Source organism: Solanum stenotomum, chromosome 6 (genome assembly GCF_019186545.1).
Source record: "Solanum stenotomum isolate F172 chromosome 6, ASM1918654v1, whole genome shotgun sequence".
NCBI classification, from domain to species: Eukaryota; Viridiplantae; Streptophyta; class Magnoliopsida; order Solanales; family Solanaceae; genus Solanum; species Solanum stenotomum.
The window spans coordinates 36914095-36941667 of record NC_064287.1 but is presented as its reverse complement, the minus strand read 5'-3'; the positions used below and the strand labels follow the sequence as shown (position 1 = coordinate 36941667).

At 34.3% G+C, this 27573-nt stretch overlaps 3 protein-coding genes across 4 annotated transcripts in view; 1 reads left to right on the top strand and 2 right to left on the bottom strand.

The window, feature by feature from the left end:
• Window positions 1–27573, bottom strand: part of LOC125869149 (agamous-like MADS-box protein AGL9 homolog) — a 594250-nt gene that overhangs the window by 382869 nt on the left and 183808 nt on the right. The window contains exon 1 of one of the 2 annotated variants that reach the window (XM_049549710.1): window positions 10351–10357. The exons of the other annotated variant lie outside the window; for it this stretch is intronic. The gene's annotated coding sequence lies outside the window, so the exon portion shown is untranslated. Of the gene's footprint in view, window positions 1–10350; window positions 10358–27573 lie in introns of those variants that run through there. 2 annotated transcript variants of the gene reach the window in all.
• Window positions 10008–16465, top strand: LOC125869144 (sphingosine-1-phosphate lyase). Its single transcript, XM_049549701.1, has 15 exons — window positions 10008–10304; window positions 10500–10545; window positions 11358–11503; window positions 11646–11705; window positions 12665–12889; window positions 12978–13119; window positions 13357–13407; window positions 13516–13607; window positions 13851–13977; window positions 14468–14483; window positions 14891–14998; window positions 15079–15133; window positions 15212–15358; window positions 15591–15669; window positions 16125–16465. The coding sequence occupies exons 1-15, from the start codon at window positions 10105–10107 to the stop codon at window positions 16245–16247; spliced, it is 1617 nt and encodes a 538-aa protein (XP_049405658.1). The 5' UTR covers window positions 10008–10104; the 3' UTR covers window positions 16248–16465.
• LOC125868707 (uncharacterized mitochondrial protein AtMg00810-like) lies at window positions 22100–22750 on the bottom strand. The gene is made up of 2 exons (XM_049549296.1): window positions 22591–22750; window positions 22100–22212 (listed from the first exon to the last, which is right to left on the bottom strand). The coding sequence occupies exons 1-2, from the start codon at window positions 22748–22750 to the stop codon at window positions 22100–22102; spliced, it is 273 nt and encodes a 90-aa protein (XP_049405253.1).

Below are 27573 nucleotides of genomic sequence, written 5' to 3'. Positions count from 1 at the left end.
CCCGTACTAGGCAACCAAGGTACAAACCCCTCGATACGGTTATACGGGCCTACTACCCCCCGTACTAGGCAACCAAGGTACCAACCCCTTGATACGGTTACCCGGGCCTACAACCCCCCGAGCTAGGCTTGGTCGACTCACACACTATATAGAGAAAATCATATACATGTATCCATTTCATCATCATTTCAATACTTATATAATCATCCGACTCATAGGACGTACATTGGACCTTCCATTTCATAAGAATTCTATAAATGGCATTTTATCAAACATATGGTGGGCTACTTGTTCATGTAAATAAAATCATGTGTTTCAAGAGTACTAAGTCCAACCAATTTCAAAATCCATATAAAACAGCCCACCAACAACATACATATATATATACATATATAACAACCTTCATAATTTGATCATGGAGGCATGAAAACCATAAACATCATATAATCATTCCATTTCATGATAATATACAAAAATAGACCATAATAGGATGTGTAGTAATAATTCCATAATTCAAGAGTTCATAAATGATCATAAGGACCCATAAACTTGAAGTAAAATAGAGGATAAATGGTTGGACTTGTGGAAAGGAAGGTTTCCACAATCAACCCACATACCTCAACTTTGGAGAATTCTTGATGAAGATTGGAATGGAGAATTGCTTGAGATTGAATCTTGAATCCGGAATTAAAGCTTGGGATCCTTGAATTTGGTTGATGATCTTGGTGGAATTTTTGGAGAGGGTTTAGAGAGAGTTTTTGGATGTTTTGAAGTTAAATGACTAAGTATGGATATGTCCCCTTTTTATAAAAAAACGTCCCAACACTTAGAAAAAAAATTGAGGCGGGTGAACAGTGTTTTCGGCTACTGGAATTTGCATTTTCTGCCGGACAGGTTTTACGAAAATGGTCATAACTCCTTCATCCTAACTCGGAATGAGGTGAAACAAATTGCGTTGGAAAGCTAACTCACAGAGCTTTAATTTTGATAGTTTGAGCTCCTTCCAGTTCCTTGTGTGCTGAGAGATATGCCCCTTTAAAGTTGACCCTCAAAATCGCATTTTTTGCGATTTTCGAATTTTGATACGGTTGTTCTAAAATTCGGGTTAGACTCATTTCCCACTCACTTTGACCCCCTGAATAAGAATATGAAGTCGAATTTCCGAAATGATGCACGGATTTTGAGATATATGGAAATTACAATTTTAGGTGTTTTCGAAGCACATTTTCGGGCATTTTTGGGGTCGTTTCACTCCTGAAGTCGTGTAAACCAGAAATGAATTAACAAATATGAAGCAAGACCTACTCCCTCCCATCCCAAGAATAATCGAAGAGAGTTATCTCCAGTGACCAATTTCCAAAGTTTCTTTAGGATTGTTTTTTCAAAAATTTGTGAATGAGTTTTTCATCCAGGCTTCCCTTTTGATATGAACTTTTGTTTGCAACTTTCTCTATTAAGAATTCATTTATGTATTTTTTACTCACTCTTTTGTCAAATTTGTCTGTCTTTTCTATTATGTTTGTAATTCTTCCCATAATATTTTCTTTGAAGGATATTATTTCTATTTCTATTAGCTTTAGTCTTAAAGCTATTTGTTTATGACTTTCAACTAAATCATTTAATATATTTATAGCTTCTTTCAAGCTCATTTTATTCAGAGAAATAATAATCAGATGTATCTAAATATATCATTTCTTCGCCATAATCATATAGTGAGAATTTAAATTCTTCTCTATATTTTTCATCAATGATTTGTAAGATTATTTCTTTTAGATCTCTATTTAAATTAATTACTTTTAGTATAGTTACTAAAGTGTTTTAATCTAAATACCATAAAGGTCTTATCATGTTTAGAGTTTAATATTAATATATTAATTTTAGTATAGTTACTAAAGTGTTTTCATCTAAATACCATAAAGGAGGGACTAAATATTGCATTGTTGTTTTGCAGGGACTTCCCTTAAAATTTTGTTATTTCTTCTTTCGTCCTTCAATCATCGTTGTGGAAGATGCTGATGGCCGACATGATTAGATTTCTCTTTTGACTAAAGAGATAAAGTTGAGATAAGATAAGATTCTTTTATCTTTTGTCTCTTTCTTCAAGACGTAAGTGCTTACGTCTTTTCTTTTGTCGATATCTGACTGTCTACATTGTCTTTTACAGCTTTACTTCTTCATTTTCAATTATTCTTCTACATTTGACGAGTGCTTGTGTTCAAGGAACTTAAAGGCCAATTTCCAAGTTTCTTCTGTTGCTTCCAACCTGTGAAGGTCAAAATCAATAATTTTTTCCCTTAAGATTTTGGACTTAGTTTTTCCTCTGGTTAGCAAAACCCAAGTAGATGTATTATCCAATACTTTGTAATCTTCATCGTAAAATCGTTTGAGAATAAAATACAATGCTTTAATTCCCAAAGCTCTTCTTGTTTGGATCCATTTTTTGTTTAAATGGGGTAATTTTTTATCAACTTCGATGGCTTTGACGTTAAAATACTTTAATTTTTCCACTGTGATATAATTAATCGTTGAAAAATGTAACTGCAAGTCTTGGCTTTCCATAGCTATGTTAAAGAATCGGCAATAAACACCTTCGCCTTCAGCGTATTGTCTTATTGATTTAACAAACTGTGATGGTAATTGAGATATTTCTTATAGATCTGGTTTGGTATAAACTCGATCTAGATAATCGAATTTGAATAATTGGGCTGTAAACCCTGGTGATTTATTTGAAAATATGAAAATTCGAGAAAACAAGCTGGTTGTTCTTAATACTCCATATGTTTCTCCACTTTCTTCTGGAAGATTATAGATATATCTTGTAAATGCAAGATATTCTTCTTTTGGATTCTGCTTTCCAACCTGAAAAGATGAAAAATTTTTAATTCCCGTAAGAACTTTCTTAGAGCTGCTTTCTGATTTTTCATGGATAATTTTTTCAACTTTCGCTGATGATGTGCCTTGTTCTTCTTTTGAAGAAATAGCATCTTTTGATTTATCAATTGCTAGGTTTTTTACTTCGTCCTTAGACTTAAGGATTTGGTATATCCTTGCTTACCGTCGAGATGTTTTTGGCACTATGTGCTAGTGGAACATCTCTTGCCACTTTGTTGCGAGTAATATTCCCTTTTGGATTTGAATTCCGTTTTGGATATGTATCCAAATATTCACATAGGAGTAAAAATTCACTCATATTTTTGGCTTGTTCAGTACCGAGTTGATTAATCTCAGACTGCATCATTATTGCTTGTTCTGACAAGCTTGCCAATTCATCACGAATTTTAAATAGGTTGTTGCTTTTATCATCTATGGACTTGTCCATAGTTTGCATCCGTTCATATATCCCGTTGACCAGGATTTTTGTCTGATTGTCCATATTGGACATTTCTTGAAAGGAAGTCTGCAAGAGAATTGTTAGTTCCTTTAATGTATTCTATCTTAAAAGAATAAAATAACAATAAAACCTGCCATCGATGTAATCTTCTGTATTGTGATTCAGAAGGAAGTTTATTAAATATTAATCCTGACACTTGCGTATTGTCTGTTCTAATAATAAATTGTTTGGGTAACAGAAAAGTCGAAAATTTTCTTATTCCTCTTAACAATTTCTAGTAATTCTTTTTCATTTGTAGAATACCTGGTTTCATATTATTTAAACCTTCCGCTGGTGTACCTGCAGATTTCGTTTAAGTCTGTTTGTAGTAATGCTCCCCAATGATAATCGGAGGCATCTGTTTGTATGATTAGATTATCATTTTCGTCTGGTAATCTTAACTTTGGTAGATTTGCACATTCTTCTTTTAGTTTTTTTAACACAGTGGGTGTGTTCCTCAATCCATTCAAGTCTATTGGATTTTCTTTTTAATTTTTGCAGTATATTCTTTTTCTTTGCTAGATCCGAAATAAATTCACCTGCATAATTTAGACATCCTAGAAATCTTTGTATTTCATGTTTAGTTGTTAATTGTCAGGAAATTCTATTATTTTTTTTAGAGATGTGAGTTTGTAACTCTATTCCATTTTTTGAAATAATCATTACTAAGAATTCTATTTCATTTTTATTTGTCTCTGCCTTTTTATGGCTTAAAATGATTTCATTTTTTATACATATTTTTGAAAATTCTTTTAGATGTGTTAGATGTTCTTGATATGCTTTAGAACATATTAGAATATCGTCTATGTAGACAATTAAAAATTTCTTATCAGAAAATATTTTATCCATCTTTCTTTGAAAAATTTGTGGGACATTTTTTAATCCAAATGGCATTACTATCCATTCATAGTGACCATTGGGAGTGCTAAATGTTGTTAATGGTATAGCCTTTTCTTCAAGTTTTATCTGTCAAAATCCACTTTTACAGTCAAATTTTGAAAAATAAGTTTTTTTCTTTTGCAAGGTTGATTAAATTATTTTTATTAGGGATAAAATATCCATCAAAAACACATTTTTTATTTAATTCCTGGTAATTTATGACCATTCTAGCTTTTCCTCTTTTTATTTCGGCGTGGTTTCTTACCATAAATGCCAGACTGCTATGAGGGCTTTTACTAGGTCTGATTAATTTTAAATTAATTAATTCCTTAATTTGAGTTTTGAACTCAATTTTGTCTTCTTCATTGTAGAGCATTGGTCTTACTCTAACGATGACGCTGGGATCTTTAAGCGTTAAATTAACCTTTTCTTGATTTTTTCTCATTTTTCTAAGGGATTTTCACCATATGATATTTGTAAATTTTCTTTTATCCATTCAAGATTAAGTCATTTGTTCTAGATATTTTCTTTTATAATTTCCATTCTCTTTTTCAAGAGTGTAAGAATTTTATTTTCTTGGGACTTTAATAAAATATCCACAAGGAGTTTTAAGGCTTATCATATATAATGTTTGATGATAATCCTGAAATTGAAGGAGAAAATCATTTCCTAATAATATATCTGTCTCCAGTTTATCATATGCAAATAATTTATTTATTGAAACAATTTTAGATCCTAAAATTATTTCTACCTTTTCTTTTGACTGTGATAGTCTTTCTTTGTTACTTGTAATACCTATCATAGATATGTTATTTTTATTGATATCCCAATCTTTTATTAAAAAAGATTTTGCTAAGCTAGCTTCAGATCCATTATCAATTTGACAACAGGTTGTTAATTTAGTATCATAGAGAGTTATTTCTATGAACACTGATACCCTAAAAGATGTTTCTTTGGGCATTTTAATTTTTTGGTATGAAACATGTTTCATTTTTATAGCTTATTTCTATTCCTTCTTTACCTATATTGTAGTCATTTAGACTAGTAAAGAATAGGTTTCCTAGAATAAGATTATGATCACATTCGTGATTAGTAATAAAATAGGGTACAGTTTTCCTGATTGTATCTAATTGTATTGGTAATTCTACCATTTTTTTTACAATTGTAACTGTTACCTTCAAAGGTTTTATACGTATAAGGTGTTCCTTCATATATTGGCAAACCTTCAAAAATGATACCATTGACATGATTGGCCGTAGCGCTAGTTCGTACTAGTATTTCTTGTTTTGTCCATTTTGTTCCATTGAAGATTCTTCCTATGATTTTTGAACTGTTGGATGTTTCAAGAATTTTCTTAGAATATCTATTTGATAAAATTTTCTTTATAGTATCATATTCTATAGAAAGTTTAGGGTTATTATTCGAACTTTCTATTTCCTGTGTTTTTCAAAATCAAATTTCATATTTTTCTGGAATTTGTGCATGTTGAATTTCCGTTTCTATAATTATTGCAGTTCCTGCACATTCTTGATCTATTTCGATCACTCCTTTATTTTTTACACATTTTCATAATTGGAGTTTGTGGCTGTATATAGAGCTTGATAATAAATGCTCATAATATGATTACCTGATTTATATAGGTCATGTCTTTTAACCTGAAAATGTAAATTTACTGCATCATTAAAGTCTGCATCTTTAAGCGATTGACTATATTTGGGATAGTATGTGAATAGAAGTTTGGTATATGCCAGATTACCTTCTACTATACCAAGATTTCCTTCTTTCATCTGAAAGATTTACAACAATAGGGCAATGAATTCCCTCTTTGAAAGTCGATTTGACTAGTATTTGGATTCCTCCTAAATGAACATAATTCATTTTTTTCCTTTTCTTTTCTGAAAATTTTTGAAGGATTTGTTCAATCATTGGTTTAGTTAACATATTTAATTTATGTCTTCCTGTTGTTTGGGTAATTTCTATTACCTTTTATATTTCTTGATATTCATGATAAGAAATTTTATTTCTTGCAAACATTCTTTGCATTCTGTTAAATATATTATCCTCATTTTTTAACTTTAATTGTAACCCTTGGATTTTTTTGAATAAATCTTCATCAAAAGTTGCTTTTAGGGCGTATCCCCTCTGATCTTCTTCAGTTTCTAAGATTTGAACTGAATTTTGTTCTTCTTTTTGTATTTCTTTATTCATTAGTCAGATTCTTCTTTTGAGCTAGATGAAAATTCTTCATATATTTCTTCATAGAAGTCATCACTTTTTATTGAGGTTATTGATTCTAGATCTGAATCAATTTCTTGTCTATCAATTTTTGATATTTTTACTCTTTTTTTGTTACAGTCATAACTTTTATGTCCCTCTTCTCCACAGTTGTAGCATTTGCATTTTTCTGGAGATTTTGGTCTTTTGAAATTATTTTTGTTTTTATAATACCTTCTTTTGGGTATATAGTTTTGTTTGGAAATATTTTTTCGTTTAATTAACCCTTTTTATATTTCCTTCGTTTTTTTGTAGGGTTTAGTATCACATCCCTATGAGTTGCTGCATTAGTATCTAAACATTATATTTGGGTATTTATTCTTTTGGCCTTTCTTTGTATATTGTGTGACATACAAAGTTGTCCAAGTCTATTTTTTTAAAAAGATATCCTTTGACCCAGAGTATCTCCTTCAATAGTTTCTTTTTCGTATTCTTCTCTAAAGTATTTGGCCCAAAAGTTGGGTAATTTCTGAAAGTATTTTTCAAGATAAGGTAGCATTTCCTTACTACTGTCAAATATTTTGTAATAATATTCTTCGAAATTCACAAGTGTATTCTTGAATATAACTCATTTTGTAAATTTGCAGTTTTTCTAGTTGCTCTTTTGCATTACTCTTTCTTTTTCTTTATTTTTGGTGGTGGTTCCTTCTCCATCTAGAAATTCGTTTCCTATGAATTGTACAAGGTTTTTTATTCCTTCTTGAAGGGATTCTTTAAATCCTTCTATAGTATTATTTTTTATGATTCTTTTTGCATCATTGGATAATTCGGTGTACCAGTTGCTTACTTTTTCAGAAAAAGTTTTTATCATTATTGTATATTTTTCGTCATCAGAATAACTTATTCCTTTTCCTAGTAAAAAGAATAGAAATATATTCTGAGCCCAGATATCTAGATCTATTTCTGGTTCTCTTTTGCAGATCTAAGAATTAGGTTGACCCTGCATCTCCGCTTGGGAGTCTATTAGACATGTATTTTGATTTATTATTATTATGGTATTGACTCACAAAGTTTTTCTTCTTTTTTGCTTTTGGTGCAAAATTTTCTTCCTCTGTTTGGTGCCAGATTTCTTCTTTTATGGATTTTGATCCATCTCCGACTTCGAATTTTTCTTGAGGTCCTCCTGTATCCCCTTTGTTCAACAAAATTTTTAGTTTTTGGTCAGATAGATCAAGGTCTTCTAATGCAAAAACTAGTTCATCTAGTTCATTCATTTTGTTCTTCAGTATTTTTCTTTGTTTTTTTTTTTCTATTTTTGTTTTTGTTTCTAAAATCTCATCATTCTTAGATTGTTCTATTTCCAAAGTTTCTTTTTAGGATTGTTTTTTCAAAAATTCGTAAATGAGTTTTTCATCCAGGCTTCCCTTTTGATATGAACTTTTATTTGCAACTTTCTCTGTTAAGAGTTCATTTATGTATTTTTTACTCACTCTTTTGTCAAATTTGTCTGCCTTTTTTATTATGCTTGTAATTCTTCCTGGAATATTTTCTTTAAAGGATATTATTTCTATCTCTATTGGCTTTAGTCTTAAAGCTATTTGTTTATGACTTTCGATTAAATCATTTAATATATCTATAGCTTCTTTCAAGCTCATTTTATTCAGAGAAATAATAATCAGATCTATCTAGATATATCATTTCTTCGCCATAATCATATAGTGAGAATTCAAATTCTTCTCTATATTTTTCATCAATGATGAGTTGTAAGATTATTTCTTTTAGATCTCTATTTAAATTAATTACTTTTTGTATAGTTACTAAAGTGCTTTCATCTAAATACCATAAAGGTCTTATCATGTTTAGAGTTTAATTATTAATTTATTTTTATCTCCATGGCTCTGATAGCATTATTTTCTTGCTGTCTCAGACAGGGTTATGCAGAATTTTGAAAACATGTCATGCTGCATAAAGATGTCTTTTTAATATGCCTTTGGCATATTTAGATTCAAAATATTCTTGTATTCTAAGCAATTTCATATTAGGAGCTTTGTAGATCTTGAACTAGTATGCAAATATGCGTTTTCCATTTCTGGAATAGCTTTATCGATATGATGTAATGTAATGCGATGTTTCCATACTTTTTTTTAACAAGATGTAAATGATATGAATATCTTTCAACATATTTTATATGTTGTAAGCATGTATACAAATAAATACTGATTTAAACATGTTACTGTTTTAATTTAACCAATAATTTTAGTTTCCCTATAGGTAGTAAGTATTTTCTAAGTCAAAAAAATGTATAAAATATGATATAATTTGTTTTTTCACAATAATAATTATGAAATATTAAGTTTTGCGTGTATGCCTTCCTCCTTTTCGTTTGGTGAATAGTCCTTATCACTAACTCAGTAGTTTTCCTTCAGGCTATGAACAATTTTTCGCCTTCACGACCTCAGTCTCACGGCTACTTACTTTGTTCTTCCCTAGGGCTGAAGATCGCAACCTTCACTTACTACTATTCATGGAGTTTAGAGAAGGGAAGTATATAAACCAAACTTTTTATTTCATAATATTATTATCACACCACAAACCATATATATTTTACATATACCTAAGACATTAGAAATACTTTTCCCTGACGGGAGAAGTTTCTACTCACTCTTTAAGATACCTATCATTTTTTCTCTAATTGAAGTTTTCAAAGAAAAATGTAGTCTACCCCTTTGAGTGTTTTTCTTCTCCTTTTATAGATACAAGTAGAGACTAAATTTTACATTGTTATTTTGCAGGGACTTCCTTCAAAACTTTGTTATTTCTGGGTTTAGTATCACATCCCCATTGAATTGTTGCATTAGTATCTAAAATCAGTAAGACAATACGCTGAAGGCGAAGTGTTTATTGTCGATTCTTTAGCATAGCTATGGAAAGCCAAGACTTGCAGTTACATTTTTCAACGATTAATTTTTTCACAATGGAAAAATTTAAGAATTTTAACGTCAAACCATCGGAGTTGACAAAAAATTATCCCATTTAAACAAAAAATGGATCCAAACAAGAAGAGCTTTGGGAATTAAAGCATTGTATTTTATTCTCAAACGGTTTTACGATGAAGATTACAAAGTAGTGGATAATACATCTACTTGGGTTTGTTAACCAAAGGAAAAACTAAGTTTGAGAATAAAATACAATGCTTTAATTCTCAAAGCTTTTCTTATTTGGATCCATTTTTTGTTTAAATGGGGTAATTTTTTGTCAACTCCGATGATTTTGACGTTAAATTTTAAAATTTTTTTCACTATAATATAATTAATCGTCGAAAAATGTAATTGAAAGTCTTGGTTTTTTATAGCTATGCTAAAGAATCGGCCAATCTCTTTCTCATATACGTATTCTTGTTTGAAGCCAATTCAACCTAGTGTAGCAGAAAATGTAATGCATTACGCACATGATTTCAAATAACAAACATAAATAAAGTATATGTACTTGATTAATATATTAATTATTACTACAACAAATTATTACTTGCACGCATCGCTTACCATATGGACTATGGAGTATCAATCTAAGTAATACATTACTATCAAACAAAAAAAAAGATAAAAGAAAAAAAAAATATACCCATTTCACGTCGATCGGCGATGGCGTTTCCGATTCCACCATGGCTGAATCAGTACAGAGCTTCAGCAAATTCCTTCTTATCTCAATACGAGCCATTAATTCTACTTATTACTCCTCTCTTCTCTCTACTAATCGCTCGAATTCTTCAATCCATCTTCCTCGTTATTCACGAGCGAGGACTCAAAGCCACCATTATTAGTTTCGTTATGAGCGCCATCAAGTATTTTCTCACATTCAATGCTTGCATCTCTTCAATTTCTGTTTAATTTTTCTCTCACTAAATTATCCATGTTTGTTTAGTGAAATGATAAGAAAAAGAGTATTATATCTGTTAAAAGCTCCGGAATACTTTGTAGCTTTTGATTGAATTGATTTTGACACTTTCTGAGATTTAATATTTGATTCTTAAATATAGGTTGGTGCCCGGTGTTAAAAAGTACATTGACTCTGAGAAGCAGAAGGTGAGTTTATTTTGAGCATTAAATACTCTGGTCTACTTCATTGAATGGGGTGTTGCGTTTTTGTTTCTTTCAGTGATTATCACACTGACACAGTTTGATGAATTTCTGTTTGATTGTATAACGTTAATGAAAATTACTTCCTTTGTTCTATGTGTATACACTTTGTTTGATTTAAAAGGAGTTTAAGTTGTTAATTTGACTTGTGCATTATATTAACGAAAAAGAATGTAATGGCTGAAAAGAAACAGCTGAGAAATCATCAAATTGAAGTTTATAGTTTGGATTGTAAAACATATATTTAAGTTGAAGTTGTGAAAAATATGTAAAACAATAATATTGAAGGAATAGAGTCTGACATTTTGGAACATTCCAAGGTGGAAAATGTGTTGTATAAGTTGGAACGGAAGGACTAGCAACCTAGAGTGAAATAGTTCCAGTATCAAATGTATCGCGCTATTGTATTTAAATTTGCTTCACCTGGATGTTTTTAAAATTTTGACCTAGGCTAAATAATTCGTTGCATACATTTGGAGTCGATATGTTCAGCTTAAGAAAAATGAGCAGCCCAATGCATGAAGCATCCAACATTCATGCAAGATCCAGGGAAGGGCTACATCCCAAGGAGATGTGATGTAGATTTATTCAACTTGTTTTAGAAAAATAATTCTAGCAAAGAAAGTACCTAGTTAAGATTTTATTCTCACTTGTGCATCTATGTGGAAGCATTAAGAGGTTTCAATGATTGATCTCCTTTAATTCTGATTATAAATCTGACATTCTGTGGCTTCAAAATCTGTTATCGAACTGAGCAGATAGTGGATAAGTTGCAAGGTTCTAGTAATAGAGATGGATGGAGAACTGAGTTGCCGAAGACAGGTTTAGGAGATAACGTCCTAGTGCAAATGAGAGATGAAAAACAAAAAGATGTGACATGGCAGGGCAAATGTTCGGGTACCGTGTATGTTTCCATAATTATTGCACTATATTATACAATTTTAGCTAGTAGGTTGGAATTATATATGTTTCTGGATTCAATTAAACCATTTCTTTGCTCTTTAACCTGTGTAGAAAGATTAACAGATTTCCTATTTTCTGAGCAGCTATATTGGCGGAAATGAGAATGAGGGACATTTTTCATTGATAAACGAGGCATGTTCCATGTAAGATTGTTCATCCGTTGTGTACATATGTATATTTAGTTGCTTTGCTTGCGTTAACTGATCAAGGGAAGGGTTGTTTCTTTTCATGTATCTTCTTCGTGATAAACCTTCTGCCATAATGAATCTAGTCCAATTATTGATGTATGATTAAACCCTAGAGGAAGAGGGAGCAAATTCAGTCTCTTGAAAACCTCCATGTGGAATGTACTACTTAATACAGGTTTCAGGGGTTACAATAAAGAGACAACCAACATGTAGACTATGCTAGATTGATTAAGACCTCAAAAACTGTATTTAGTGGGTTAACAATGCTTCAGGGCGTATAGAAAATCTCATACTTCACATGCTGACCATGCTGGACGGAAGATGGACTAGAACCTACGAAATGCTTAGCAACTATTAAACAGAGTTTTGGGTGATCTCATAGCTCTTCTTCTTTTTTTCCTTCTAAAGTGAATTGGTAACTTTACCATGTTATACCCCTTGATATATTTAAATCAATTAACCTTTTCTCATTAATCTAAGTGCATTACTCATCCATGGTGTATTAGGTTTGTCATCTGGCAGAAATTGTTTCTGATTTTTTTTGGACATCTTGGATTAAAATAATAGATCTCAAATCTGTTGAGTTGTTTTAGCCCAAGCTACATATGTTGACATTTATGTTCATCTGTGGCTGTCTTGAACAAACAAAGCACGATACTCTGCTCATGCTGGTGTATCTGAGTCATGTAATCTATCTTATTATCGCAATGTGACTAGATTTGATAACATCCTTGTTAACCAATTAGCTTTTTCTAATTTTTTTTATTTATCTTCAGATTCTTATTTGTTGTTGTCATGGGAGGGAATGCACTTGTTGAGTTTTCTTTTACAAGCAATACACCTTCCATTTAAGATTTCTTATCATAAAACTTTCCATCTCTGCTTTCAGTATGAATAGATATTTCGTATTTCAGGTTTGCACATACCAATCCACTACATCTGAGTGTGTTCCCAAGCGTTGTTAGATTTGAAGCAGAAGTGGTTGCGATGACAGCAGCAATTCTTGGTAGTAAAGAAAAGGCTTCTGGAGGACAAATTTGTGGAAATATGACATCAGGGGGGACTGAAAGTATATTATTAGCAGTTAAATCATCACGTGACTATATGAAAGCCAAGAAGGGAATCACTAAACCAGAAATGTATGTGCTCTTTCCCTCTTTGTTTTCTTTAACATCCAGCCATAAGGTATCAGTCTCTAAATATAGTGAGTATCATACATGACTGTAGGATAATACCAGTTTCCGCACACTCAGCATACGACAAGGCTGCACAATATTTCAAGATCAAGTTGTGGCGTGTCCCCGTTGATAAAGAATTTCGAGCAGATGTTAAAGCTATTAAGCGATATATTAACAAAAATACTATCATGGTAAAGTTTTGACTTTGGGAAGTTTTAGAATCATTTTCCCTGGTTTTAAGCATAAGTAAAATGTATTTGTGTGTTCATATCTTTTCATTATTATGTTTGTTTGTTCTCCTTCATTTTATAATTCTCAATCTCCATAGAAATGAGCCTCAAACTCTGAATTTCATCATAATTTGTTTACTTAGCCCCTGACTTTATGTCAAGTATTTTATCTGCTCACTAAAACATATGAATATACAGATTGTTGGATCGGCACCTGGATTCCCCCATGGCATAATCGATCCAATTGAGGCAAGTGCGCGGATCTTTTCCCAATTTCTAAATCTTTAACAAATACTGCTAAGTAAAAGGATTTTGGATCCTTTACTCGCTAAATTTCCTAGTTAAATTCTCTTGCAGGAGCTTGGTGATTTGGCTTCTAGCTACCAAATTTGTTTCCATGTTGACCTTTGTCTTGGGGGCTTTGTCTTACCTTTCGCTCGTAAATTGGGGTATGTTTGATGTATCTTTGTTTCCAAGTTATGGTTCTGTAAAGTAGAGTGCTCCAATCTGCACTAACTATTTATCTTATTTTGTACTTCTATTGATTTATAGTTCTAAAGAAGTTCCTTTGCCCTTGCCCTCCCTTTGTACAAGCTCTTTTGTAAACAGTCAAATCATCAGCAACAATTCATTTATATATCTGTCTTATAGATACCACACTTTGTCTATATGATTCTTGTTATTATGTCCAGATACCCTGTACCTCCATTTGATTTCACTGTTCAAGGAGTAACCTCAATCTCAGTGGATGTACACAAGTATGGGCTGGCACCAAAAGGAACCAGTGTAGTTCTGTACCAAAATCGTGAAATACGGAAGGTATAAAGTGCTACTTTCTGCCCCTTCGCTGTAATCACTGTTTAGCATTCAATTGAAGCATCTGTAAGCAGAGTATATGGGATTTGCTTGATCATCCAATTTGTGAGAGTTCATTGGAGATTAGACTTGTTCCTTCTTTATGAGGAAATTTTGTTCTCTTGATGATGAAATTTGTAAATTCATCCGTAATGTACTACGTAGCCTTTATGTGACTGGAAATATTGTCTTGAATTTTTAATGGCTTTCTTTCTGAGATACCCTCTTTACCTTTCCCTGTATCAATGTTGAAGTTGTAGAGAGCAGTATCGTATACCTTGAAACATTTGGTACGATGGTTCTACTTCATGTGCAAAGAATTGATACATTATGCTACAAGTTCATTTTATATGTTTTTGTTTTACAAGTAATCTGAGATCTTAATACATTTTCTTACTCCTGAAACATGTGCGGGGACTGGACTAATTTGCTGCTGGTTTTTACACGTTAACAGCATCAATTTGTTGCTGGTAAGTTACTCATGTCAAAAAAGTATTCATTATTTGTAGCTTTGCTACTGACTCAAAAGAAGAAATCTCTATAAACTGTTGGTGGGGCAATTGATGTGATAATAAAAACTAGATATGCACTGCAGTCAACTTCAGTGAAAGGAGTTTCCAGGTGCTCTGAACCTTAAATACATAATCAGTAATTTGTCTTTTTAAAAGAACATAAAGATCTTGTGAAACCAATTCAGTAAGAAAAATCAAACGTGTACCCTTGCAATAAAGTAAGTGGCCATGATCTGAGATAATTTGCTATTTCCTTTTGCCCTTCCACTTATAGAAAAAGAAATCATACTCTCTTTACCTGCAAAAAAGGGGTAATCATTCTTATGAAGTTTTGATGACATATATCCCTTGTATTCACATGATAGTCACTGAGTGGACTGGTGGGCTTTATGTTTCTCCAACAATTGCTGGAAGCAGAGCTGGAGGTCTGATAGCTGGGGCTTGGGCAGCAATGATATCTTTAGGCTTCGAAGGTTATAGACGTTTCTCATTCTTGTTGGTTATCACTTGGCACTTCCGTTTCTTCTTAGCTGATAGTTTGTACACCTTGCAGGATACTTGGAAAACACCAAGGAGATCATGGAGGCATCAAAAAGAATTCAGAAAGGGTACATATAGTCTCACTTACAGTTCAATTCTTTTCCAGTCTAAGTACCATTGTCCCTCACAATGATTCTACCCTTCAGGATACAGGACATTCCAGAACTGTTTGTGATTGGAAGGCCTGATATGAGTATAATTGCTTTTGGATCTGATGTTGTAGACATATTTGAAGTCAATGATATACTGTCATCCAAAGGTTGGCATTTAAATGCATTGCAGAGACCTAACAGGTATTGTAACTGCACATGATGCACACTTACTCATTCATTCTGGACACTGGAGAAGCTTTTCGTCTTCCAGCTATATGGTAACTGTTTAAACAATTACCAGAAATGCACTTTTCCTTCATAACCATTTGGATACTTTGGGCAGGAGAGTCTAATGTTGAATAATACTTTTAGAATTCTAAATACTTAAATGAGAGTTCTCTTCTAAGTTGTTTGTATTGCATATCCGTTTCAGTGTTCATATTTGTGTGACGCTTCAACATGTACCAGTAGTCCAGATTTTTCTGAAGGATCTTAGAGATTCCGTGCAGACTGTAAGTGTGCTCTTTCACTCTCCTTTGAATTTCAAAATATCATAAAATCTTTACAACTAGCATACCAAGATTTTCCGGTCAAATGCAATGTGGTTATCAGTACCAGGACCAGCTTATTGAAGGCGGCTTACCATGTACTGTTTAGGCCAAATGTATATCTTGTCAGCACTGCTCTTAGTTAGGGTCTTGAAAGTTGTCTCTGTCTTCTGGTGTACTTGCTTAACAGAAAATGATCGTCATTTTCCCCTCATAAATTTTTCTGGTCGAGATCATTTACTTGGCCGTGTTTTTAATCAATCAGATAACTGTATGAATTTAAGGTTCAGTTATTTTAGATGTATCCATTCCTTAATAACTGCTTAGTTGATTCTAATTAGGTTCTTATCTTGGAGTATATATATATATACTATGTGATTTTCTGTTGAGAGGTCATTTATAGTGTTTTCTCCCATCAGGTGAAAGAAAATCCAGGTCCAGTTAACGGAGGGTTTGCTCCAATCTACGGTGCCGCAGGGAAGATGCCAGATAGAGTTATGGTTCAAGATTTACTGGTGGAATTTATGGACAGTTCATACTAGTCATTTCTCAGCGTAATCTATGCATAATTACTGCTGAATAGAAAATATTGCAATTGTTAATTAATATTGGGTTTTCTGCATTATGGTAAATACGAACAGAATGTTAACAATTGAACAGTATTGATTCTTTTGTACTTGCTGAATGCATGCTAAAATATAATTGGTGAAACCCCTCAAACTATTATTACCAAGGTATGGACAATATCTCTGTAGCTGTATCCTTTGTGTTGTGACTTGAGATGCTGCTGGATTTACCAGTATTCTGGCTGCTGCACTCTCAACTTTGCTTAATTTATTACAAAAGAGCTGATTTGCAGGGAAAAATATTAGTCTATTATCTTATTCAACTCGAATTATGCTAGAGAAACCTTGTGATGCGAGAGAATTCCCTTGTATACTCAACTCATCATTTTATAGTGGGGAAAAGACATAAATTCACGGTTGAACTTGTTCTGAAAAGTTAGCTATACACTTAAAACTATTATGGCGATTTAGTACACATTTTTACTATTTAAAAATGAATTTATTTACCCTCTAAAATTGACATAGCCAAAAAAAATAAAATTGAAGTGCATAAGCGCGTTTGATGAAAAATAAATCAAAATCCTCTTTCCATCACCATCCTACCCTACCTCATGCCTCTTCTTCCTCTTCCTCTTCCTCTTCCTCTTCTTCATCATCCTCTTCTTCTTCCTCTTCCTCTTCCTCTTCTATTTCTTCCTCTTCCTCTTCTTCTTCCTCTTCCTTAATCCCACATGTAATAATCCGATCGGTCATTTTTGGGTTTTTTCATGAAAATTACCGCTTTGCCCCTTTCGATGTTGACCCTGAGTCGTTTTTTATTGAGTTTGAGAAGTTGGTTTTGAACTTTGAGTTAAAAGTTGAGATGTTTGGTAAGTTTTGAGTTTGAAACAGTAAGTTGTTAAGAAAGTGACTTTTATGACGATTTATTACACATTTTTACTATTTAAAAATGAATTTATTTACCCTCTAAAACTGACATAATAATAATAAAAAAAAAATTAAAGCGCATAACCGCATTTGGTGAAAAATAATTCAAAACCCTCTTTCCATCACCATCCTACCCTACCTCATGCCTCTTCTTCTTCTTCCTCTTCCTCTTCTTCATCCTCCTCCTCTTCTTCTTCCTCTTCCTCTTCCTCTTCTTCATCCTCCTCTTCCTCTTCCTCTTTTCTTCCTCCTCCTCTTCCTCTTCTTTTTCCTCTTCCTCTTCCTTAACCCCACATGTAATGATCCGGTCAGCCATTTTTGGGTTTTTCCTTGAAAATTAGTGCTTTGCCCCTCCTGATGTTGACCCCGAGTCGTTTTTGATTGAGTTTGAGAAGTTGGTTTTGAACTTTGAGTTAAAAGTTGAGATGTTTGGTAAGTTTTGAGTTTGAAAGACTAAGTTGTTAAGAAAGTGATTTTTGGAATGTTGAGTATAATTGATTCGCATATGTGGTTTGTTTGTACGGAGTTCCGAACGAATCCCGAGGGTCCTTTCGATGATTTTGAGTTTGGCTGGTTTTTGGTTCTTGTGCATGGCCATTTTGGTTATTCCGATCGCGAGACTCCCTCATTGCGATAGCGTAGCATCATTTTGGGGTGCACCGTGATCGCGTGGGACTTGTCGCGATCTCGATGGTCAACTTTAATGAGTTGCCTATCTTACTCATCGCGATCGTGTGACCTTGAGTTGCGATCGCGATGAGCATATGTGACCTGGACATAATATTTTCTAAAATAGGGGTTTCAACCCCATTTCACCATTTTGAGTTTTGGAAGCTTTGGGGAGGCGTTTTAGACCAGGTTTTCGAGTAAAATCTTTTGGGTGACAATTCTTAACTCAAAATCTTCATTTACCCATTATTATTTATGAATTTATGTGTTCAAATCAAACTTTTGAAATGAGAAATTTGTATTCTTCCTTTGTTGCTTCTGTGTTTGGAGTAATGGGGATGAGGTGAAGGGTTAAATTGTTCACTTGTAACATCTAAATGAATAAAAAGGGATTGAAATGAAAAAGACTATGTGTTGAACATGATGATGTGAATTGCCTGAATGTAACCTTTATTGATTGAATGATTGATGAAATGCTTGAAAGCATGAATGTGACTTGAATTATGCAAATTGTTGTCTCTTCTATGTGGTGTGATATAGATTGTGTGCTTTGATGGTCGAACACCGTGATAAGACATGTGATGATTGTGATGCCGAGGTCTTTGCTGGCGAGTGTTAGTATAATTATATGTCGAGGTCTTGGTTGGTGAGTGTTATTATGCCTGCTCTTTGCCAGCGAGTGTTATTATGGCGAGGTCTTTTATGACGAGTGTTATTATGCCATGGTCTTTGCCGATGAGTGTTATTATGCCGAGGATTTTGTCGGCGAGTAATATTATACCGAGGTCTTTGCAGGCGAGGGATATGATGCCGAGGTCTTTGCCGACGAGTGTTATGATTCTGAGGTCTTTGTACATGAATATTGTTGTGCCAAGGTCTTTGCCAAAGAAAACGGAAGATCAAGTCGCTGACATCTTCACCAAGGCTCTAAGCAATGATCAATTTGTCAAAAATAGGTTGAAGCTTGGACTATTCAGACCCAACTAACTCCTTGGTCCACATGATTTCAAAACCCTTGTTGACTATGATTGGAAGGCATGTATCATTGCTTTTTGTCTTGCATTTATGTGTGAATTCAACTTAGTACCTTTTGCAGGTATACACTCATGGTAATTTAGCTAGAAAGAAGAAGAAGACACAATATAGTTAGAGCGGTCATGTCTGAACAAAAGAGGGACCTGGTCCTCTCTCAAAGGTTAGTATCCACGTACTATTTTATGAAATGACGCAAAATTAACTATCTTGTGCCACATGTTTGCGTCTCTTGGAGTTTCGTTTGTTCTTTTTTCAAAATCAAACGTCACATCTGTTTAGGGACCAAATCTCCACCACAAAACCCTTTAAGTCCTTATTTTCTCTTCATCCTCTTTCTTATGCTAAACTCTCTCCAATTTGATTGTAATTCTACCCAAACTACCTCAAACATGTCAAAATCCCTGTCCTCTTCTCCCAAAGAACCCTCATCTACAAATGTTGAATCTTCAACGTAGTTTGAGTTCAACACCCCCATCTTGCCCGAAATGCCTTCTCCTTCCACTCCAGTTTGTAGGGTAAGTGAAATAGATGAATCTACTACTCCCATCACTACAATGCTTTCTCCTAAAAATGATGAACTTCATGGATCCATACCAGTCCAAATCGAAAACCACCATTTCTCTCCAACTATGGCTCTTTCTCTCGATGGCTCTACTAGTTCAGAGGCTCGATCTGTTTCTCAAACTTCTGTTGAGAAACAACCTTTGGAACCTGAACTCTCATCACAACTTGCCCCTGTGTCGTCTATAATGTCTGAGCGACTTTTTGATGGAGATCTTCATATTGAAAAAGGGGTTGAATCAAATATTCTCACCGTTGGCGAGGTATGGATTCTGCAAAGTCTGGCCGGCATGAAGGGGGATATTCATCACTCATTCTTTGATTTGGAGTTGCCAGATCCAGTCAAGCATGGGACGGTACCAGTGTTTGATCATACTCCAGGAGCTCTCCTACACCCTGCTTTTGTCCAAAGGGAAGCAGTGGAGGATGAAAATATTGTTCTTCTTGTCTGGAAACGAAAAGGTTGACGAAGAGAAAATGAGCAAGAAACTGGCGTCACTAAAAATATTGTTCTACCATCCTTAGAGTCACAAGTCTTACAACATCAAAAAGAGTCTGAGGCGGTGGTTTCCCACAAGGCCCCAAGGTCTGAAAAAGGAAAAGGGAAAAGAGAAAATGATTGATTCAGTTCCTCAAAATTTTTTCAAAAGCTATTCCACTCGTGGATCTCAAAAGAAGTTGTTGCATAGGCCATGGCTGCAAACAAGGCAAGCACCACTCATCAAAGATGCAAAAGGAAAGCCATGGTGTCTAAAGACAAGTATGTTCAGCCTAAGGACCTGGTCGACATTTCACAACAACCAGAAAATAGTTCCATTGATTTAGATGATATAGTAGGGCGGTGAACAAAATCAGAAAGACTGTAGAAGGAAAAAGGGTTAAAACACAGGAATCAAAGTTTCCTGAAATGAAAGCAGAAAACTCAAACGGAGTCTAAAGAAAACCTTGTAGAAACATTGGAAGACACTTGTGAACCTAGGTCTGAGCATGAGGATGGACCTGGTTCGCCTCTCAAAAAGGTAAGGGGTGGTAAAGTGCTAACTTAAGAAGAACGAGTGTCTGTTCTAAAAACTCAAAAGGTATTTGATAGTAGGGTATTTGATCCTGACATTTTGGAGAAACCATGCATGTGAAGTCTTGTCGATTGTGTTGACTTACAAGAATGGACTTGCTTGTTTGAATGGCCTTCTTCGTTCTTGCATGAACCTGAGGTTTATGATTTCTATTACAAAATGATATTAAATGAGGATGGCAGTATTGACACTCAATTTCATGGAGTGGATATTCATTTGTATCAATATACTTTGGGAATTATTTTGGAAGTTCCTTGCAAGGGGATCAGTTCAATAGAAGGGTGTACACCGTCTAAAGTATATGTCAGACGCGGTCAAAGTGGATGATGTTTGGTACTCTGGAATTCTGAAAAAGTTTTTGAAGGGCGAGAATCAACTATACTTTGAGTTTGCCAACAAAGTCCTTCTTCCACGCACCAAAAAAAGAATTGTCGCCTCTTCGGCTGACTTGTTTCTTATGGAGATGTTGGACATGTATGAAACTATAAACCTTCCTGGACTTATGCTGGAACACATGCATCGGATCATGACAGTCAGGGATGGTAAGCATGGAATGGCTTATGGGTAATTGCTCAACAAAGTGTTTGAACATTTTAACGTCCCTCTTGGTAAATGAGTTGCTAGAACAAAGAAACAGGCCTTCTCCATGTCCACTCTAATAGAATGTGAGTGCATTGAAGGAAAAGTGAAGGATAAATCACACGTTTCTAAACTTCTTCAACAACTAGAGGTGTCAAAGCACGAAATGGAAGAACTTACGACTCCGCTTGCGGTAAAGGACTTGGAAATTGCCCGGCTCAAAGCACTGCTCCAAAATGATTTTTCTTAGGGACCAGATCCCAGGGATGGTGGGCAGGCTGATGTTGACGCTTTGAGGACTGACAATGCTAAGCTAGTTGAAATGAATGCCAAATTGGATGCCAAAGTTGAATTTCTTCATGAACAATGAAGAAGAAGAATATGAAGATTAATGAGAAGAAGGACGAGTAACTTTTTTTCTTGTTATTCAATCTTATTATAGGTACACTGTATATCTCCTCTTTATAGTAATTGTGATATCTAATCACACTTAGTTATCCTAACTGACTTACAACTAATTGAACTGACTAACTAATTAATGGAAAGTTAGTTACACAGTGGTTAGGGAACATATACAAAGGACTAGGTTCACACATTTGATTCTGCCTTGTTCTTCTCATTCTCAACACTCCCCCTCAAGCTGGGAAATGGGAAGATGTTCAGAACTCCTAGCTTGGATCTGAGATGTTGCAGTTGCAATTTTGTGAGTCCTTTAGTGAGCTGATCAGCTGGTTGATCTTGTGTAGGAATGTACTTGGTAGATACTAGCCCTTGTGTGATTTTCTCCCTTATAAAATGACAATAAATCTCATTGTGTTTGTTCCTCTCATGATAGATTGGATTGGCTGCAAGTTGCATAGCAGCTTTGCTATCAGTATGTATGTTGATAGGTAGTGAAACTTCAATGTTGAGTTCCTCCATTAAACCTTTCAGCCATATAATTTCTATTACAATAGTTGCAATGCTCTTGTATTCAGTTTCAGCTTAACTTCTAGAAACAGTTGTTTGTTTCTTTAACTTCCATGAAACTAGAGACCCTCCATACTGCACAAAGTAACCAGTTATTGATCTTCTTGTTAGAGGGCAAAAAGCCCAATCTACATCACAATAAGCAGTGATAATATTCTTTAAGTAGCTGGACAGTAGTAGGCATTGTCCTAGTTGGTTTTTCACATCTTACGATCCTTAATGCTGCAGTCATATGTGACTTCTTAGGCTGTTGTAGAAATTGACTTAATGTTTGAACCCCATAGGAGATGCCAGGTCTTGTCATGGTTAAATAGAGTAGTTTGCCCTATCCTTTATAAGCTCCTTGATCAGTTAGTGGACCATCTTCTGTCATCTGTGTCTCTTCATCATACTGTTTGGTAGTCAATTTTGAGTTGGTATCAATTAGAGTTCCAGTTCGTTTAGTTGCACTTAGACTAGTTTCAGAAATTAATTCTAGTGCATACTTTCTTGATGCATTAGAATACCTTGCTTTGATTTGGCAAACTCAATACCTAAGAAGTACATTAACTCTCCCAAGTCTTTCATTTTGAAAGTTTGATTCAACTGATCCTTTGTTACTTCAATTAGAAGTAGACTACTTCCAGTGATCAACATATCATCCACATAGATGAGAACAAGTACCATGCCTATTGTTGTCTTTTTGATGAATAAAGAGTGATCATATTCACTTTGTTTGAACTCAAATTTCAATAATGCATGAGAGAGTTTTGCATTCCATTGTCTTGGTGCTTATTTTAGCCCATAGAGGGATTTAGTGAGTCTACACACTTTATTCTCCCCCTGACTATTAAATCACTGAGGAAGGTCCATATAAATCTCATCAGGTAAGTCCCTTCGTAGAAAAGAATTGAACACATCCATCTGATGAATGTGCCATTGCCTTTGAGCTGCAATAGCTAGTCAGTATTGTCCTCAAGGTCTTCATCTTCACTACTGGACTGAATGTCTCCTTATAATCAATAGCTTCTTTTTTTCGACAACCTTTTGCTACTAGCCTTGCCTTATACCTCTCTATTTCTCCTGTGCTCTTATATTTAATCTTATAGATCCATTTGCAACCTATAAGCATCTTTCTCTTTGGAAGAGTAACTACTTCCCATGTATGATTATTTTGTAGTGCATCAATCACAGATTGCATTGCCTTAACCCACTTAGGATCAATAACAACTTCTTTGTAGCTTGTAGGTACTGTATTGGCAGGGATCTTAGACAAACATGTTTGATTGGAATGGTTTACCTGGTCATATGACATGTATTTATCCAAAGAATATGAAGTATGTTGAGCATGGATAGATACAAAATCTTTCATCCATAGTGGTGGTTTCTTACCCCTTGCAGATCTTCTATTTTCTTCTTGTATCACCAATGGACCAGGTATAGGAACCTGATCTCTATTTAGTGCAAGATTGTTGGTTTCTGCAGATATTTCCTCAGATGAAACCGTTCCCTGAAACTGAGGTTGATCAGCAATGGGTAACTAATGTAGTGAGTTAGTGATAGAAGTTGGTTGTCCATCATTTAAACCAGTGAATCTGAACAGAGGTGTATGCTATTGATCTTGTGTTTTGAAAGGAAATATATCTTCCTTGAATATCACAACTCTATGTACAAAGAAAACATGAGAAGTTAGATCATATAACAAGTAACCTTTTTGAGTAGTTGCATAGCCTAAATGAACAACCATTGTGGACCTACTCTTTAGTTTATTAGTTTCTTGTATAATTAGCAAAACACAAACATCCTAACACTCTGAGATGTGACACTCTAGATTGCTTTCTAAATAGCTTTGCAAAAAGAGTTTTGTTATTAATAACATGACTAGGAATTCTGTTTATAATATATACTGCAACTTGAACACATAAACCCCAAAATTTAATAGGAATGTTTCCTTGAAATCTAATAGCTCTTGTAAGCTCAAAAATGTGTCTATGTTTCCTTTCAGTAATACCATTTTGTTGAGGGGTATAAGCACATGTAGTTTGATGTACAATGCCTAAAGAAGTAAACATGGTTGAGCACATATTATTCATTATTTGTTCTTATGCATTTAATAGTTTTATCAAATTGTGTTTTAATATGTACTAGAAATTGTTGAATAATGGTACACACATAAGATTTTAGTTTCAACAGAAAAATCCATGTACATCTAGACATGTCATCTACCACAGTAAGAAAGTATTTGTTTCCATCATGAGTGTAGGTTTTATAAGGACCCCATAGATCCATGTGAACTATATCAAAACAAATAGAACTTTTAGATGTGCTAACTACGAAAGGTATCCTTGTTTGCTTAGCATAAGGACAAATAGTGCATTTATTAATTGTCTCAGTTATACTACTTAAATCTGATGACAACATTTGCTTTAACACTGAACTAGATACATGCCCACATCTTCTACGCCACAAGTCTATATCTAGTTTAGAATCTACTCTTAGTAATGGAATAGAACAACTAGTTGCAATATTAACATCTCTTGAACTTGTATTGCTTGATAGTATGTATAGACCATCATCTTCTTTACCAATCATCTTCACCTTCCCATGTGAGAGATCCTGAAATATACAGAAGTTAGGAAAAAAAGTAGTAGAACATTGCAGTTCCTTAGTGAGTTTAGATATTGATAACATGTTAAATTGAAATTGTGGTACTTGAAAAACTCATCATTGTTAGGTAAAACACTTGAGCCAATAAACTCAACTATGGAAACATCCCCATTGGGTAAATGTACTTTCTTTGACTTATCAGACTTACAAATAGTGGACTTGTTTAAAAAGTTCAGGTCTGCCACCATGTGATTAGTAGCATCTGTATCGATAATCCAACAAGGAGTAGAACTAATATTGGTAGTAGAGTTGAAACAAGTGTTTGTACCTGATCCATTACCTACTACATTAGCTGAATGAACTTGTTCTGGAGCTTTGTTTAGAAACCGGAGCAATTGTTGATATTGATCCTTTGACAGATCACAAGTTTCTAATTGATTGTTCCCTTCATCTGAAAACTGCCCATAGTCACTTGTAGTGACTTGAGTAGGATGACCTGTAGTCAGATGTTTGTGAGAACCTGTTCTTGAGACCCTGTACTTTCCATCATTGCATTATATGCAGTGTTAGGCTTTTTTTTTTTGAACCTAAGATCTTGAGGATATCCTATTAACTTGTAACACTTATCTCTATTGTGATTCTTAAGCTTGTAATAATCACAACACACATTCCCATTCTTCTTGAACTTCTGAGTATCACCATCTCTTGAGTACATAGCTAACTCATACGCTTGTTGGCCAGAACTGGGGTTAGATACTAATATTCATGCGGTAGCCACTACTGATTTTTGATTCTCATTAGACATGATCATTGAATATGCTTGATTTACTGATGGAAGTGGGCTCATCAACAAGATCTGAGACCTTGCTTGTAAGTAAGAGTCATTTAACCCCATAAGTAATTGAAATAATTTGAGTTTTGGCAAAAGGGTCTGATGGACCCTTATACTTGGATGTGTTTGTATTGCGAACCCTTCTGCTTAATTATTTGTCAACTGAACTCTTAAACTCAATCAAAATGAGCCTTTTAAACCCCTCCAAGCATGTGTGTAGCTCACTCTCCTTTACATAAATGACATGTCATATCCACATCAAATATATTAATGCCATGTCATAATTATTTTTAAAATTACTAATCAAAATTGTTTAATAAAAGGTAAAACAATAAAAAATTAATTATATTCTTTAAAGTAAAACCCATTACATTTCTCCCATTCCCACGGTTTCACGGCCCAAGCCGTTGCCGCCATCGCCATTTTTGCCGGCGAAACCACTCATATTCCTTCCTTTACCGGCCTTCATCTCCGCTGCACATCATTACCATTTTCCCTTTAATTTCCTTCTCCAACCTCCACAAAACCAACAACCTAAGCCACCGCACCAGATCTAGGCGAACACCATCACCATTTTCGCCACGATGATTAGATAATTGCACCTTCACCCACCTCGTTCTCTTCTCTGTTGACCAGTTGCGCCTCTCTTTCTCACTCCACTGCGTATCAGTGGTGTCCGGCGAGCACCACCAGCGCCGCTCTCTCCCTCCATAGGTGAATTAGTGGACTCAAGGAGGTGCCCAAGATCATCTAAATAGATGAAAATAGATTGTGGAAAAGAAAGAAAAAAAGGGTTGGGCAGGGGATGGATATGGCTGAAAAGGAGGTGTAATGGGTGAAGAAGAAGGGGTTTTTTTAATTAATGGTTTAAAAATATTATTTCTTTTATAATTTTTAAATTTTTTTATAGTAAAAATGTTCCTCACTCGCCCTAATAGGCGTGTAGTTACACATTTTTGCCAACTCAGACATCCTAATGCTACATAAGCCTGGTCAATGTTCAGAGGAGTTTGTTAAATTGTGTTTTATTAAGTTTAAGGGTTCAATTGACAATTATGTAAGTAGAATGATTCACAATACAAACTCATACAAGTACAAGGGTCTACCAAACCTTTTTGCCTTTGAGTTTTTGCAAATGTACTACATACTCTTTGGATATTTCACATTCACAGGACGGGGCAGGCACCACAACTTCAAATTCCTCCCATAGGCCTTTCAATCTTGAGAAGTAAACAAATAGAAAACTTGTTTGAGTTATAGTGGCAATCTCCTGATGCAAATTGAAGGTTCTTGACCCATCTATCTTGTTAAACCTTTCATATAGATCCTCCGAGACATTTTTAGCACACGTTGCATACATGATGCTTCCAAGAAGCCCTTTCTCTACAAAATTCATGATCCAAGATAATACAACAACATTTACCCTTTCCCAGATACCTCCTTCTAATCCTGGAAATTTATCCTTTGGACATGATCCATCCACTAACCCCATTTTATTTCAGGACTACCTTCATCGATCTATACCACATAGAATAATTCTCAGCACCAGTTAATTGAAAAGAAATGATCTGATTTCCACTTACATCAGACGAGTGGAGAAACAGGGGATGATTGTAATCAATTGCTGAAGTTGGATTTCCGGTTCCAGTTCCTGAACTTGATTCTGCATGTAGGCCAAAAACTATTGTAGCATTTGTACTGTTCGTCATTGCATTTCTTTGCACAATTGCGATCAATCTTAGCGGAATTGTTGATTGACTTATTCAACTAGGACCAATTGATATGGCTCTGATACCATGAAGTTATTTATGAACAATGAAGAAGAAGAAGAAGAAGAATATGAAGATTAATGAGAAGAAGGAGGAGAAGAATAGAGAGAAGGGAGAGTAACTTTTTTTCTTGTTATTCAATCTTATTGTAGTTACATTGTAGATCTCCTCTTTATAGTAGTTGTGATATCTAATCACACTTAGTTATCCTAACCAACTTATAGCTAATTGTAACTGACTAACTAATTAATGGAAAGTTAGTTACACAGTAACAATAGTTAGGTAACACATACGAAGGAACA